At 38.8% G+C, this 12,323-nt stretch overlaps 5 protein-coding genes across 8 annotated transcripts; 2 read left to right on the top strand and 3 right to left on the bottom strand.

Annotated features, from left to right (window-relative positions):
- Positions 1-697: 697 nt before the first annotated feature.
- RB195_015234 (uncharacterized protein) lies at positions 698-1,102 on the top strand (the record flags this gene model as incomplete). Its single annotated transcript, XM_064205846.1, has 1 exon — positions 698-1,102. The coding sequence occupies one exon, from the start codon at positions 698-700 to the stop codon at positions 1,100-1,102; it is 405 nt and encodes a 134-aa protein (XP_064061727.1).
- A 279-nt stretch (positions 1,103-1,381) lies between these two features.
- Positions 1,382-1,804, bottom strand: RB195_015233 (uncharacterized protein; the record flags this gene model as incomplete). Its single annotated transcript, XM_064205845.1, has 1 exon — positions 1,382-1,804. One exon carries the CDS (start codon positions 1,802-1,804, stop codon positions 1,382-1,384), a length of 423 nt encoding a protein of 140 aa, XP_064061726.1.
- A 688-nt stretch (positions 1,805-2,492) lies between these two features.
- RB195_015232 (uncharacterized protein) lies at positions 2,493-3,648 on the top strand (the record flags this gene model as incomplete). 2 transcript variants are annotated; one of them, XM_064205843.1, is made up of 4 exons in its annotated part: positions 2,493-2,574; positions 2,682-2,857; positions 3,155-3,229; positions 3,568-3,648. In XM_064205843.1, 4 exons carry the CDS (start codon positions 2,493-2,495, stop codon positions 3,646-3,648), a joined length of 414 nt encoding a protein of 137 aa, XP_064061724.1. The 2 variants fall into 2 exon arrangements, with proteins under 2 accessions (XP_064061724.1, XP_064061725.1); XM_064205844.1 differs by having other exon boundaries at positions 2,502-2,574.
- Positions 3,649-3,817: 169 nt separating this feature from the next.
- Positions 3,818-4,463, bottom strand: RB195_015231 (uncharacterized protein; the record flags this gene model as incomplete). 2 transcript variants are annotated; one of them, XM_064205841.1, is made up of 3 exons in its annotated part: positions 3,818-3,962; positions 4,048-4,160; positions 4,218-4,463. In XM_064205841.1, 3 exons carry the CDS (start codon positions 4,461-4,463, stop codon positions 3,818-3,820), a joined length of 504 nt encoding a protein of 167 aa, XP_064061722.1. The 2 variants fall into 2 exon arrangements, with proteins under 2 accessions (XP_064061722.1, XP_064061723.1); XM_064205842.1 differs by having other exon boundaries at positions 3,934-3,992; positions 4,218-4,402.
- A 275-nt stretch (positions 4,464-4,738) lies between these two features.
- Positions 4,739-10,780, bottom strand: RB195_015230 (uncharacterized protein; the record flags this gene model as incomplete). 2 transcript variants are annotated; one of them, XM_064205840.1, is made up of 10 exons in its annotated part: positions 4,739-4,750; positions 4,814-4,890; positions 8,042-8,282; positions 8,377-8,505; positions 8,575-8,687; positions 8,905-9,040; positions 9,919-10,050; positions 10,124-10,261; positions 10,314-10,382; positions 10,598-10,780. In XM_064205840.1, the coding sequence occupies 10 exons, from the start codon at positions 10,778-10,780 to the stop codon at positions 4,739-4,741; spliced, it is 1,230 nt and encodes a 409-aa protein (XP_064061721.1). The 2 variants fall into 2 exon arrangements, with proteins under 2 accessions (XP_064061721.1, XP_013307499.2); XM_013452045.2 differs by lacking the exons at positions 4,739-4,750; positions 4,814-4,890 and having other exon boundaries at positions 8,016-8,282.
- Positions 10,781-12,323: the final 1,543 nt, after the last annotated feature.

Here is a 12,323-nt window from a genome sequence, read left to right as displayed (position 1 = left end):
CAAGCTGTTTTTGAATAAAATCATGATTTCTTATTTAGCCTTCAATTTATTTAGAAAATAGCTTCCAGTGGTAACGAAAATAGGGCTATTTGTTAATTTCATAATGATAAATGATTCTGTAACATACCTACTGTGAATTATTCAGTTCAATAGATACATCCTTTCTAGTGTTCTGGTAGTAATTTCTACTATACTATTTCATATCAAGGTAATCAGTATCATGATATGTGCTCGGCTCATCAAGTTTTTTTTTTTTAAATGATATATTGAAATTGAAAGCTGAACATTTCGATTGCATGAGAGTACGCTTGTTTGTTATGCTAAACCTCCAAATTTTGCAAATTAGAGTATTATATCTGAGAATCAACTAACAACTTTGGACGTATTACATGACGGCCGAAGGTCTTAAAAAGAGTAAATATTTGGAAAGGAAATTTCTAAGTGGATGTGACAATGGACGTTTCCTCATCTTTGAATGAGACATCTAATAATATTGCATTTTTGTTAAATGATCTTAAGCTGATAAAGTATGTAGGGACACATCCCATGTATCCCATCGATGGAATTACTACTCAGTTATCAATTTACTACTCAAGAGATACCAAGCATATGTATTTTAGAAGTATAAAAAGAAACTTATCAGCAGTTTTGAGTGAAGGTTATCCCGGGGACCTCTGGAATGATAGTGTTGCAATTCATGGAAAGGCTCTATATATTATTATTATTATTATTATTATTATTATTATTATTATTATTGTTATTATTATTGTTATTATTATTATTATTATTATTATTATTACTATTATTATTATTATTATTATTATTATTATTATTATTATTATTATTATTATTATTATTATCATTATTATTATTATTATTATTATTATTATTATTATTATTATTATTATTATTATTATTATTATTATTATTATTATTATTATTATTATTATTATTATTATTATTATTATTATTATTATTATTATTATTATTATTATTATTATTATTATTATTATTATTATTATTATTATTATTATTATTATTATATATTCATGGAAAGGCTTTATATAGGGTATGGCTTTGTCAGTATCTTCGACACTGTTAGCAGTCAACTGATCTACAACTGTTGAACGAATCACGTTATCAGTTTCCATTTCACGCCTTATGCATCCGTCCAGACTTTCCATGCACTTGCTAGAAGTCCGATGAAAAACATGCTTTCTAAGAGTTATCAGGGTCGTGCAGTTATAGATATACGAGTCTGACTATACTCCCCGAGCTTCGTAGGTGCTATATAACTTACGCTGTTATATGGCGAAAACTACCCAGATATTTTGAAAAGGTGCGCTCGTTCAACACATTCATAAAGCCCTACTCAAACAGTTTAAATGAGAAGGAGAGGATATGGAATCTTTTTTGTAGCATTCTCATTTTCGGCACCTCTCTTTCTTTGCATATGGGAATGAGAATCTAGAATTGCAATGGTTCCGTTCTCTCTTTCGTGAATGATTAAAACAGCCCTTTTAACTATGATCAACACGAAAAATAGCGAAAGTAGATGAGCGATAAATTCACTATCAATAGCATACTGGATGCGCTGAGGTAGGAGTTTCCATGTGATTCCACTCACTCTTCTGTAATCGATTTCGTGGATTACTCCACCAAGAGCCTCAATCCCTTGAGGAATAGGGAATGTGTCACGTGCAGGAACAATTGATACTCGCGAGGCCTGTCTCTTCGATACTGGAATGATGACCTCATTGTTGCTATTTCCTTCTCTCGACAGCGGCATTGACGGCAATCGCATTCCTGACCTGTGATATACTTCAGCCATCGCTAAAGCAGTAATGGTGCATGCGCACGAAGGTTTTTGCCTACCGCCAAATTTTGATTGTGAAATGTGCTGCGGCAGTGTCCACTCATGGATCCAATTGTCATATACTTGTGCTACAGACCAGTGCTTGTTAATAGATGGATTACTAAAATTGGATGAATCTGAGTCGGAGCTTAGTGGAACGATTTCACATATTACCAACTTGCGTCCGTTTACATCTTTTGTTTGTCATTCCCATTTTGTTACGCTGAACTGCTGGACATTCTCGACCTGATGGTACTCTGGTCTCCCGGTATCGATAGGCCGTGAACGCGACCCGCGTTTCTTCTTTTAGCCTAATTTATTTCTGAACTTCTGTATCTTGACTTCTTGGAACTTACAGGAAGAAAAAGAGTTCAAATTTGGTAAGATGTCTAGACTTACTGAAGGTGATATAAAGACAAACTCACTTTCTTTCTTTATTAGAACACCATACAAATCCCATGTACTTCTATCTAACACTGTTATTCTTTGACTTATTCGGTAATTTTGACAGCTCGCACCACTCTTCTTTGCATATTTCTTTGCAATTGCGCAGTTTCCTGCGTTTCTGTGGCTAGAAGAACATCTATGACGGTTGTCTGCGTCTTCATGAACGACTGGAGCGTGACCTCGTCGAGGTATGCTAGGTATGCGGTCTCGCAGACTATGGAACTATGACGAAGGGAAGAACTCTGTACGAGATCTTGGTGTAGATCAAGAAGGTTTGGACAGAACTGTATTCGAAGCTATTGGGTCAAAGTAAGCCAGTCAATGTCGTATCGAGCCACCTATGACTATTTACATCTAAAATTTCTATGAAGAGGTTAAGGGGTGCGTGTAAAGAGGGTCCCTGCGGATTTTCGAGCATGCCTCGATCATGGCTCGGCAGAGCAATTGGCGAGGAATCGTATCCCTAAGGAGTTATCTTTCGCTGCTGCCCAACTGTGTGGCTCCGCCCATCGCTCCGCCCACTTATTCCCCGTCATATGCGACATCGCAAGCGTGGTGAATACGTGTGCGTTCGCGACAACCGCGAAATCGAAATAGTGGAACAAACAGAACGGTTGGACGAGAACACACAGGGAGATTTGAAATTCAGGGAGACTGGCGCGAACGCAAAGCATTTGAGAACAATTATCATTGTTCTTTGCGCTATTCTTTATTTTTGTTTGGATGTGTCCGGTCTTTTCTCTTTCGTTTTCGGTTTTTTTTTGCTTCTTGCTTGGTTAGTTGCTTCTTTGTTGATTCAGTCTTAATGTATAGATGTAAGAACGCGAATTTATAGCTATACCAATTTTGTAGGCTCGTATTTCGATATGGATCAAGGAAAAGAGGAAGAAGGAGAGAGGAAAAGTTGAACAAAACTTCGATGGATTGGTTAGTCCTATTTTCCAAGTCCAGTCATCACAACGTATGAGTAAGAGTTAAATTGCGTACTTAGGAATTGTTGTGCTATATATTTAGAATCCTTTGTCTGATTAAGCAAATCAAATCTGCACTCTACCTGTGGTTTCTACTAGTAGTATCCATCCAGAGCAATATTGTCTACTTTCTTTACTGCGTTCTTCTTTATGTTACAAGAAATTATGTGTTATTATGTTCTTATGTTTAAAGTTGTTGTCATTTGAGAGATATTTTTTTCTGTTATTAAGTGACAGTAGAAGATTGTTATTGAACGAAACTCTAATCGATAGGCGATGACATGACCTTTATAGGTGCGAGGCGTTGGACGCATAGCTCAAGGTGATGATTGGCGCAAAAAGAAGAAAAAGAAGCAGGAGACAAAGATTTTGTAAATGTTGAAATAGTTGTAATTTGAATAAATATTCAAAGGGGGTAGGGGATGGGAAGGGTTGGGAGAGGAGGATGGGTGGGGAGTTGAAAAAAATAAATCTGAATAAAATAAAAAAAAATTTATCTGTAGAACATTTGAACATATGTGCATTTGTATTTACAATATGTGATCTATACAGCCTTGTCAGATGTGTAACGTGACATCTTGCGGCAATATCTTTCAATTTCGGCCATGCTTGGATTTTGTCCTCCTTGAATGGTGGCCTCGAATGTGGACATAGCCGCTTCTATTTTTTCTCGGCGCACTCTGTCTTTCCTTCGGAGTTTTTTTCATTTCGTTCAGAAACTGAAATGAGAAATTTTGGCGACGATGTTCGGTTTTCCTTTGACGCCGAATCAACCTATAGTTTCCATCCTCGAGAGAGTTGCCTTCGCAACCGCAACTACACTTCGAAGAACTAGAATAAGTTCTGTTAGCGGTGGATGGTACTTCCCTATCATTTGTCTTAGGCGCCTGAAATCTGACATCCATTAACAACGCGACAACGTGAAGTGAAATGCAGGAAATTACATGTGGTAGTTCTCGACTACATTTGCTGTCCGTTGTTCGTGTACCATGTATTTGCACCACATCTTCTCGAAAGGCTCTCGTAACCAAGTTGATTGCAAGTAGTTGAGGAACTTCTTGCATGGCAGGTACGCAGGGTGGGATGCAGGAACGGGTGTTCTTCTTAGTGCGTTCACGAGATGGAACATCTCCCGTGGAAGGAAGGGAAGTCCCTTCAATGTTCTCCACCATCGTGCAACGCGCCCGCATTTCCCTCTCCCCTTGAGGAATTTAAGAATTCCAAGCGTGTTCCTCCTGCGAACCCTGCTGGCCCCGGTTGTGGTGCTAAGAAGGAATAGGAGGCTTGTATATGTTCGGTTCTCTCCTCATGCGGAACCTATAAAATACACTTCACGGAAGAGTTGAATGCCGAAAATCTTCTCGTTTACCTCCACACGATGTGAGGGTAATTCCACACATGACTGGTTCAACCTTCGCTCTCTCCTCGCAGCATAGGATCGTGATGCTTGAGGGTAGGCAGTCACTCAATAGGGAACCTGAAGTGTCGGAGGTAAAACAATAATTCTTTTCTTTTATACTAATCTTTTATAGCTTCATACCTGTCCACTAGATCCTTGCAGTTGTTGCTGGGGTTGCTGTTGTGGTGGTGCAACAGAGGATGATGCACCACGCGATGCTTGAGGGTGTAAGCTTACCAGTACGGAACCGTTGTAAAAGTGAAATGTTCGTCGTAGGACATCGTGCTACTTTACAAGCTTTTGCGTGCGCACACATTTTGTACTGTTTCCTACATTCCTGGGGGTGATATTTAGCAATCCACTCTCCTTGCCATTGGAAGGTCTTTCTCACATTTCTTGTTAACACCTTCATTGCTATCACATTCGTCATCAATGTTGTCATGGGTGTCAATTTCTACAGACCAACTTCATGTATCCAATTTGAGTATGGAGCACACTACGCAATTATAAAATTGTGTGATGTTTTCTACATTCCTGCTGATGATACTTCGCTGTATTCACTCTCGTTGAATCAAGCAGAGCATAATGAACGAGTTATGTAGTGTAAGCATGTAGTATACTTAAATCAAATACTACCCATTTTTCGCACAAACACTGTGCATAATTCCTAGTTTTTCATGCTCCTTTTCATCCTACACTTTTTAAAACCCTGCTTTTCATAATTACTTTCTACTACACTATCCTGTCATGTTCTATTCGATTCAGTAATTTCAATAACCTTTATTTTCAAATTTTGTTCCTTCTATTTTCTTGCAACTACGTAGTTGTCTGGGTCTCTTATTAGATCTTCTTCTTTCCTTGCAACTGTGTCGCTGTCTGTGCTTCTATAGCCAAGAAACCATCTAGTAAAGTGGTCGTCTCGGTCTCCATAGGGCGTGGCCTTGTCGAGGCATGCTGGCGTATCTCCCGGCATATCCTCTGGACACTTAATGTCTCGGAGGCATTCGCGAAGAATCGGCTGGGACCCTCTTTACCGTTCCCCAGGTTAAGAATCATCAGGAAGAACGGCTTATTCTGTGCACATGCACTGTACCTCAGATTTTTCGGTACTTAGTGGACGTTAATGACAGGTTCACTGCTACGCGATAGAACGCAAGGAATTCCGTCGTCGTCCAACATCCGGTTGCACTCCAATCAATGTAACTCAAATAAACAGCAGAAGCTGCCTCACTCATATAATCACAGAGTAGTTTCCCATTAGTGTGCTATTCATGCTAAATTGCATTCCTGGAAAGAGCGATATAGCCAGAGCTGCTTCAAACTGCTTTCTCTTGACTTCTAATTGAAATTGAGCGTAATTGCGCTTATACTAGTAGGCGCGACCCTTAGCGAACCCTTCTGCTTGAGGTCCCACCATCTGTTCGCCTCTTTCAGATTCGTTCGTTCTGAGTTGAGTTGGTCACCCGAACCCTCGCAACCGTTTATCTACTCTTACATTCTAGGTTTGGAAAAAAGATCTCGCCTGAGTATTTCTTACCATCTGTAGCAGGAGAATGACCTTTGAACCCGCCAGACAATGTGCTGTGAAGGGCCAACCTTGCTGTACAAAACTTAAGCGAAATTCTAGTGAGCTCTGTTTCTTTCCGTTTTAAGGGACACCTGTAGGTGTTTTTAAGTAAATAAGTGAATAACCTACTCTTCTGTCCCTATCCCAACATTATCAATTTCGCTGCAGGCTGCTTTCCAATAGGCCCTGTCACGGAAAACAATGAATCAGAACTATGCGATCAGAATGAGTGTTTTCAGAAGTGCCGTATTTTTCTTTGCAAAGGAGTAAGGGATAAATTAAATCCTCCCACAGGAATGTCTGGTCATTCCTCTTGTTTTGGTAGTGGTAATCTCTCCAGATAGATCTTCTACAGCAGTTCAAAACCATAAATGATTCGGCATTCTCCTTGTACAACTATTAAGGATATTGCTGAATGTGTTGCTACGCAACAATATGTTGGAAAAAATGCCCTGTTCTTGATAGATTTTCGAACTCAATGTTGTGAGGCAGAGCTGTTTTCAGCGACTCGTAAGGACCACTAAGTCTGAGTTTTCCTTCACTCAATTATTTCATGTCTGCAATGTGTGAAATCGAATTCGTGTTTTTGTTATATGGCAGTCTCTATGACTCTGACAACAATATGTATGTATGTCCGTATGTCAAACGTATGTCAAAACAAATATCTACCAGTAAGAAAACTTGTCGGTGGATTAGCTGAAGAGGTATGCAGAGGATGAAAAAATGACGAGAATGTTTCTATCCTATCATTTTTTGGTTCCAGAGAAGATAACTTTACGCACGGTGAAATGACCTTATTTAACATCTAAAACATGTGAGTTATATCTGCATAAACTAGGCGTTGGTGTTAGTCACCTACACTGCCAGCATTTCTCCTTCACAAAACCGATGACAAGGATGTGTGTACAAAATCCACCCATTTCTGTAAAGTCTGAAAATATGATAATTGTCAAACAAATCAGTGCAATGATTATAACGAATGTGGTTTAATGGCATTACCCATAATTATTCCGGCAAAGCGAAAGATAGAGGAGCATGTTTTTAGATTAGGTGATCTCACCAATGCGATGAACCTAACAGGCGAACTGTACTCGTAAAGAATATGATAGAGGTATTTGGAAAAGCCGACGCTGCTTCTCAGACCTGGATGTTAGCTGCGCTTGAATGTCTCCACAAATGCGAATGAGCAAAATTTGAATGATAGTAGGCTTTTGAGGCCCCAGCTTAAAAACGTGACATCATACAAAAGTTGCATTCCGCTTCCGCTGTCAAAAATGTTGCCTCAACAAAATTTCACGCTGTGCAAGAGGTTAGGGAATCTGATAATAAAATACTATCATTTTCCGTTCTGAATTCATCTATCTGATTCCACCGAATTCAGAGAAATGACGGTAAGACTTCGCTGTCCCTGGAAATTTGGGTATAAGTTGTACTTGAACTATTAAAAGTGGTAAAAAAAAAAGCTTTGTGTGGCTGTGCAGTTCCGATGTGATTGGTAGGATAAAGGCTGAAAAGAAAAGCAAGGTTTTACTCTGAAAACAACCTCGACTGACAAAATGGCAGCTGCTCAGTGTCCCATCTCAGTGAATTGAACTTGACCGACTTTTTCAGTTGGAACATTCTCACTTGCTTAATAGTTCTCATAATATTGATCGATATCAATACATATGCCTGTTTACATGATACAGTTAACCTTCACTTGTTAAAGAACTCTTTCAAAAACAACAAGGACAAAAAATCTTTATTTGCTAAAAAGTAAAGCAGCAGTTCAGTTACTTATTGCTGCTTCGATTCAGCAAAACCGATTTGCTTTTTCTCAATATCATGAATGTTACAAAATTGACGAATAAATGGATCGCCCAGTACCCATGCAGGACCGAATCCCATTGCGTCCTTGCCGAAGAGGGGTAGCATGCAGAAGTGACCATCTCCATAGAGGAGAAGATTCTCTGCTTTAATTGAGTATGTCTTACCACCAATAATGAAATCAAGGTTTGGATCAGCGTCGCAGGGCATGTAGAAGACACCAGTCCTGCTGTCGTACTGAAAAACGTCTCCTTGGTTGTGATTTTCAACTCAGTTCCTGTTGATTTACAGTGTTTTTATGGGCGCATCAAACTTAGAAAGAAGTATCTACCTGAGCACCCAACCCTCGAATCAGCGGTCTAAGCAACGCGTCAGCAACACCCATGAACGAGGTTCCAGTATCCGACATACCTTCAGTACGTTGATTTGTGGAAAATGAACCGGCACCGTAGCCTTCTATCTAAAAATAACTGTTTATTAATCATGTGTCTCTCATTATAATTTGCAGTTTACATTAAAAATTGCTCACATTGAACTGCCAATATGTAGCAGAAGACAAAGGTTCGTAGGCAATCACTTCTCCGCAATTTTCGTTGTCCAAGCCTCCATACGTATAGACTCCGCCAGGGACATTTACCTGGTCTGAAAGCGGCTACTATGCAGTTGGCATTTCAAAGAATTCGGAGATTTACTTCTGGAATTTTTCAGGTGTCCAAGAATTCAGCAACGCTTTTTGCAAATGGAATTTCTAACCACAATTCTTTAATTTACATGATTGGGCTTCAGAGAATTGAACATGATGTGTATGATCAGCTAGATTGAAATCTTCAGACGTATAATTAAATGACAAAAATCTTACTTCCAACATGCTTGAGGAACACGGTGAAGATTGGTTGGTCGAGAAGCCCTTGCTTCACTGCTCTATGGAAAGGAGGCAAGACACCGTTCACTGCAAGTTCGGGAAATCCTAATCCAAGGATGCCGTCTAAGGGTTGCTGAAAGTTCACTGACTGTCTTCAGCAGATAATCATTCTTTCATACTCAATAACTATTCTTACTTATTATTCTCGCATCGCGACACTGCGCATAAACTGAGATTATCATCTTCCATATTAGAAAGCTGTATTCCCTTTATGCTTGAGAGGATTAAAGCTTTGATCTTGTATGTATTTTATTACATGTTGTTGTTGAATGATTACTAAGGTAACGGCGAAGTAGTGAAAAACCAAATTTACAGTAACTTTGGTGATTTATTCAGACCGGAATTTGTATCGTTCTTTTTCTTTATACGACAGAGAGGAAAGAATTTTTTAACGCAACAAACTTGGACACGTGGCCGAGATCACCTTGAAAAGAGACTCCAATATGCAGGTGTTTGCCACCACGCTAGTTCCTTGGACTAAAATTTATTTAAAATGCCTTTCAAAAATGATATGCTCTTTTCTCGATCTGCTTTTGTGTAATACTAATTAAAAATGTTATGTAATGTTATTGGTCTCGCCACAGTGAAAGACCAGTGTCATGCTTTACTCATGACTTTTTTAGAGCACTAAAATCCATTCTAATCTTAACAGAAAGCACAAGTTTCATTTGCGTTCTGTCTTAGTGGTCGCTTTTTAAAAAGTATCATTGAAAATTTCAGCGCTGGTTGTGGTGAAGGTGACTTTAATAGATTAGGTATCGTTGTCGTTGAACTAGAATTGCACCCCCACTCCCCTCAAACTGCAACAAAAATTGCTCTCGAGAATTGGATTCAAATTGTGCTGCTCGTGGGCTTGAATCATGTGATTCATTTTTCAAACTTCTCAAATTCATTATTTATACTAAATAGCAAATTAGAGCGTATGAAAGTTTGGAGTTGTAATTGGCTTACAGTGTTGAAAAAGGGAGCAAGCATTTGAGCTTGACCGAATACTGTCTCCGGAACAACTAACTGCTGAGTGCCCTGGTCACCGAATCTTAAAGTCTCTTCTGCAAGAATTCCTGCTGCTGAACCGGTACCGTACTGGAAAGAACAAGTTGGCTCTAATGGAATTTTTATAAAGTTTTCGAGAACTACAACTCAAGCTTTCACTCACCCGGATCTCCCATCGTTCGCCATTCTCCTTGTATGTTGAAGACCCTGATTGGTCAAATTTATTCTTCTTTGAGCAGACCGGAACATGGCAAGAAGCGTCAGGGACCCACAAATTTGAGGATCCAGTGTCAAGAACGACCTAAGATATTAACATCCGATGATGAATTGCATGAAATGTTGTTATTAATTACCGTAAATGTTTGCTCTGGTGTGCCAAGTGTAATATTTCCAACATACGTTACGTCATTGTAGTCGTGCGCCTGAATTAATAAAGAAATATGCGAAACCTCTGTCACCAAGCGATGCCTGTAACAATATATTGGCCTGTTTAGTTCCACAGGAGATAAAGTTTTGCTCTTTATTACCACTTGCATTCCAAATGATGTCTCTTACTATTTCAACTAACAGTTAAGGGGTGAGTTTGTTCTGTTTAGAAATAAAATGGAACTGTTCTCTTGAATGATGTAGAACCAACAACTTGAGGTATGACGTCGCCGCGCATTGCAGTCCGGTAAGCGTCCCTCTTCTTGACATACTCAGACCAGGTTCCTTCTCGTATCATTCTCATACGCGCAGATTCGATTTTTGTGACGTGAGACTTATACACTGCAGCCATGGTGCATCCCACAAGGGCTAACAAAGCCAACGTCAACTTCATTGCCTGAAAACATCAATGTTGTCTGTTTTTCTCACTGAGTTGCGCATCCCGAACCGCGTAGTCTTGTTTATCTAACACAGATTATGCTGAAAACGTAAGTTAAAGAAAAATAAAAGAACGTATATATATATATATATATATATACTACAATAATTCGTGTATTTCCTCAGACGACCTGAGACAAGTAGGAACCTCTTCAAAGCATGGCGAAGAAACCACCCTACTTATTTTTTCCTCTACAGATCCATTTTATAGAGCTTTGTTGTTAACGAATTTCACCAGTGACTAATATGTTTCTATGACATGATTTTATATAATAGTATGTACTTTCAGCAAAAGTTCTTTGAACGCAGAAAACGCCAAGAATCAAAAAGATTTCATAAATTCTAGACTCTAGTTCCAATGACATCCGTCGTAGCTAACGTGGATAAAGGATAAAGGATAAAGTTTCTGGCGTTAATCAATCCGCTTGGGATGTTCACTTCAATTCAGAATCGTTTGAGGTTTACGAACGTGTATCTGGCCTATACAATGACTTGCGGTGGCTAGACGATGTGTCAAGTCAGTGCTCTTATCCTCCCAGACAAGTCTGGTACCAATTTATCGACCCCGGAGGGATGAAAGGCTTGGTGAGCACTAGGACGGATTCGAACCTCCGATCGATCGTGCAGGAAGCGGAACCTCTAACCGCTACACCACACCCGCCTAGCTAACGTGATGGATCATATATTCATTTATTCTATTGCTTGCTTCATTACTTGAAATCAAGCCTTTTGAGTCTTCGCAAATAAGACTAATGCACATAATTTCCACGTTTTTGAAGCGAGTTCAAGTAAAAGGGTGAAATGAAATCAATAGCTGCATTGGTTGAAATTAGAATTGTAAAGTTCTCCGGGCACAATCCTGTTTATTTCAAGGACTGTTCCTCGTTGTCAGTGGCAGAAAAAGAAGGATGCTTATGAGCTTAATGTTAATATCTCAGTTATTTCATCTCTCATTTTTTTTTCATTCTCTCTTCTTAGATTTCTTAGAAATAAGTAACAGTTAAAGAATAATAGCAGAGGTTTAAACAGACAAATTATGTTGATGACATTACAAGCAAAAACCACGAATATTTATACCGAAATGTTATCAGCATAAACATAACATGTTTACAGTATAGGATATTATCAGATGATGATAAGAGTATAATGTTTTGCTTTTCATTTGAAAACAATAAAAAAGAACGATTTATCTTGACGAAAACAAAATCACAATTGAGAGAGTTAATTATTGAGTTCACCAGTATCATCACAGATCACCGGTGTCGTTGAAATCCACTACATCTCCTCTTGTAAACAGAACAGAATCCAAAATATTATGTCATAGTGCAACTGTGATATGCCTCACGTAAAATATCTTCCTGACAATGATGCTGTCAACTTCGGCACCATCATTATCGCTTACCATCATGGCGGATTCCTTCAAGTTTTAGCTATTCCTAGGTCCACCGAAGTGAGGATAACACTTCTTATTATTGTTTTTTTGCTGTATATTCATTCTA

This window comes from Necator americanus, chromosome V, assembly GCF_031761385.1.
Source record: "Necator americanus strain Aroian chromosome V, whole genome shotgun sequence".
NCBI classification, from domain to species: Eukaryota; Metazoa; Nematoda; class Chromadorea; order Rhabditida; family Ancylostomatidae; genus Necator; species Necator americanus.
This window is presented reverse-complemented; position numbering and strand designations above follow the sequence as displayed.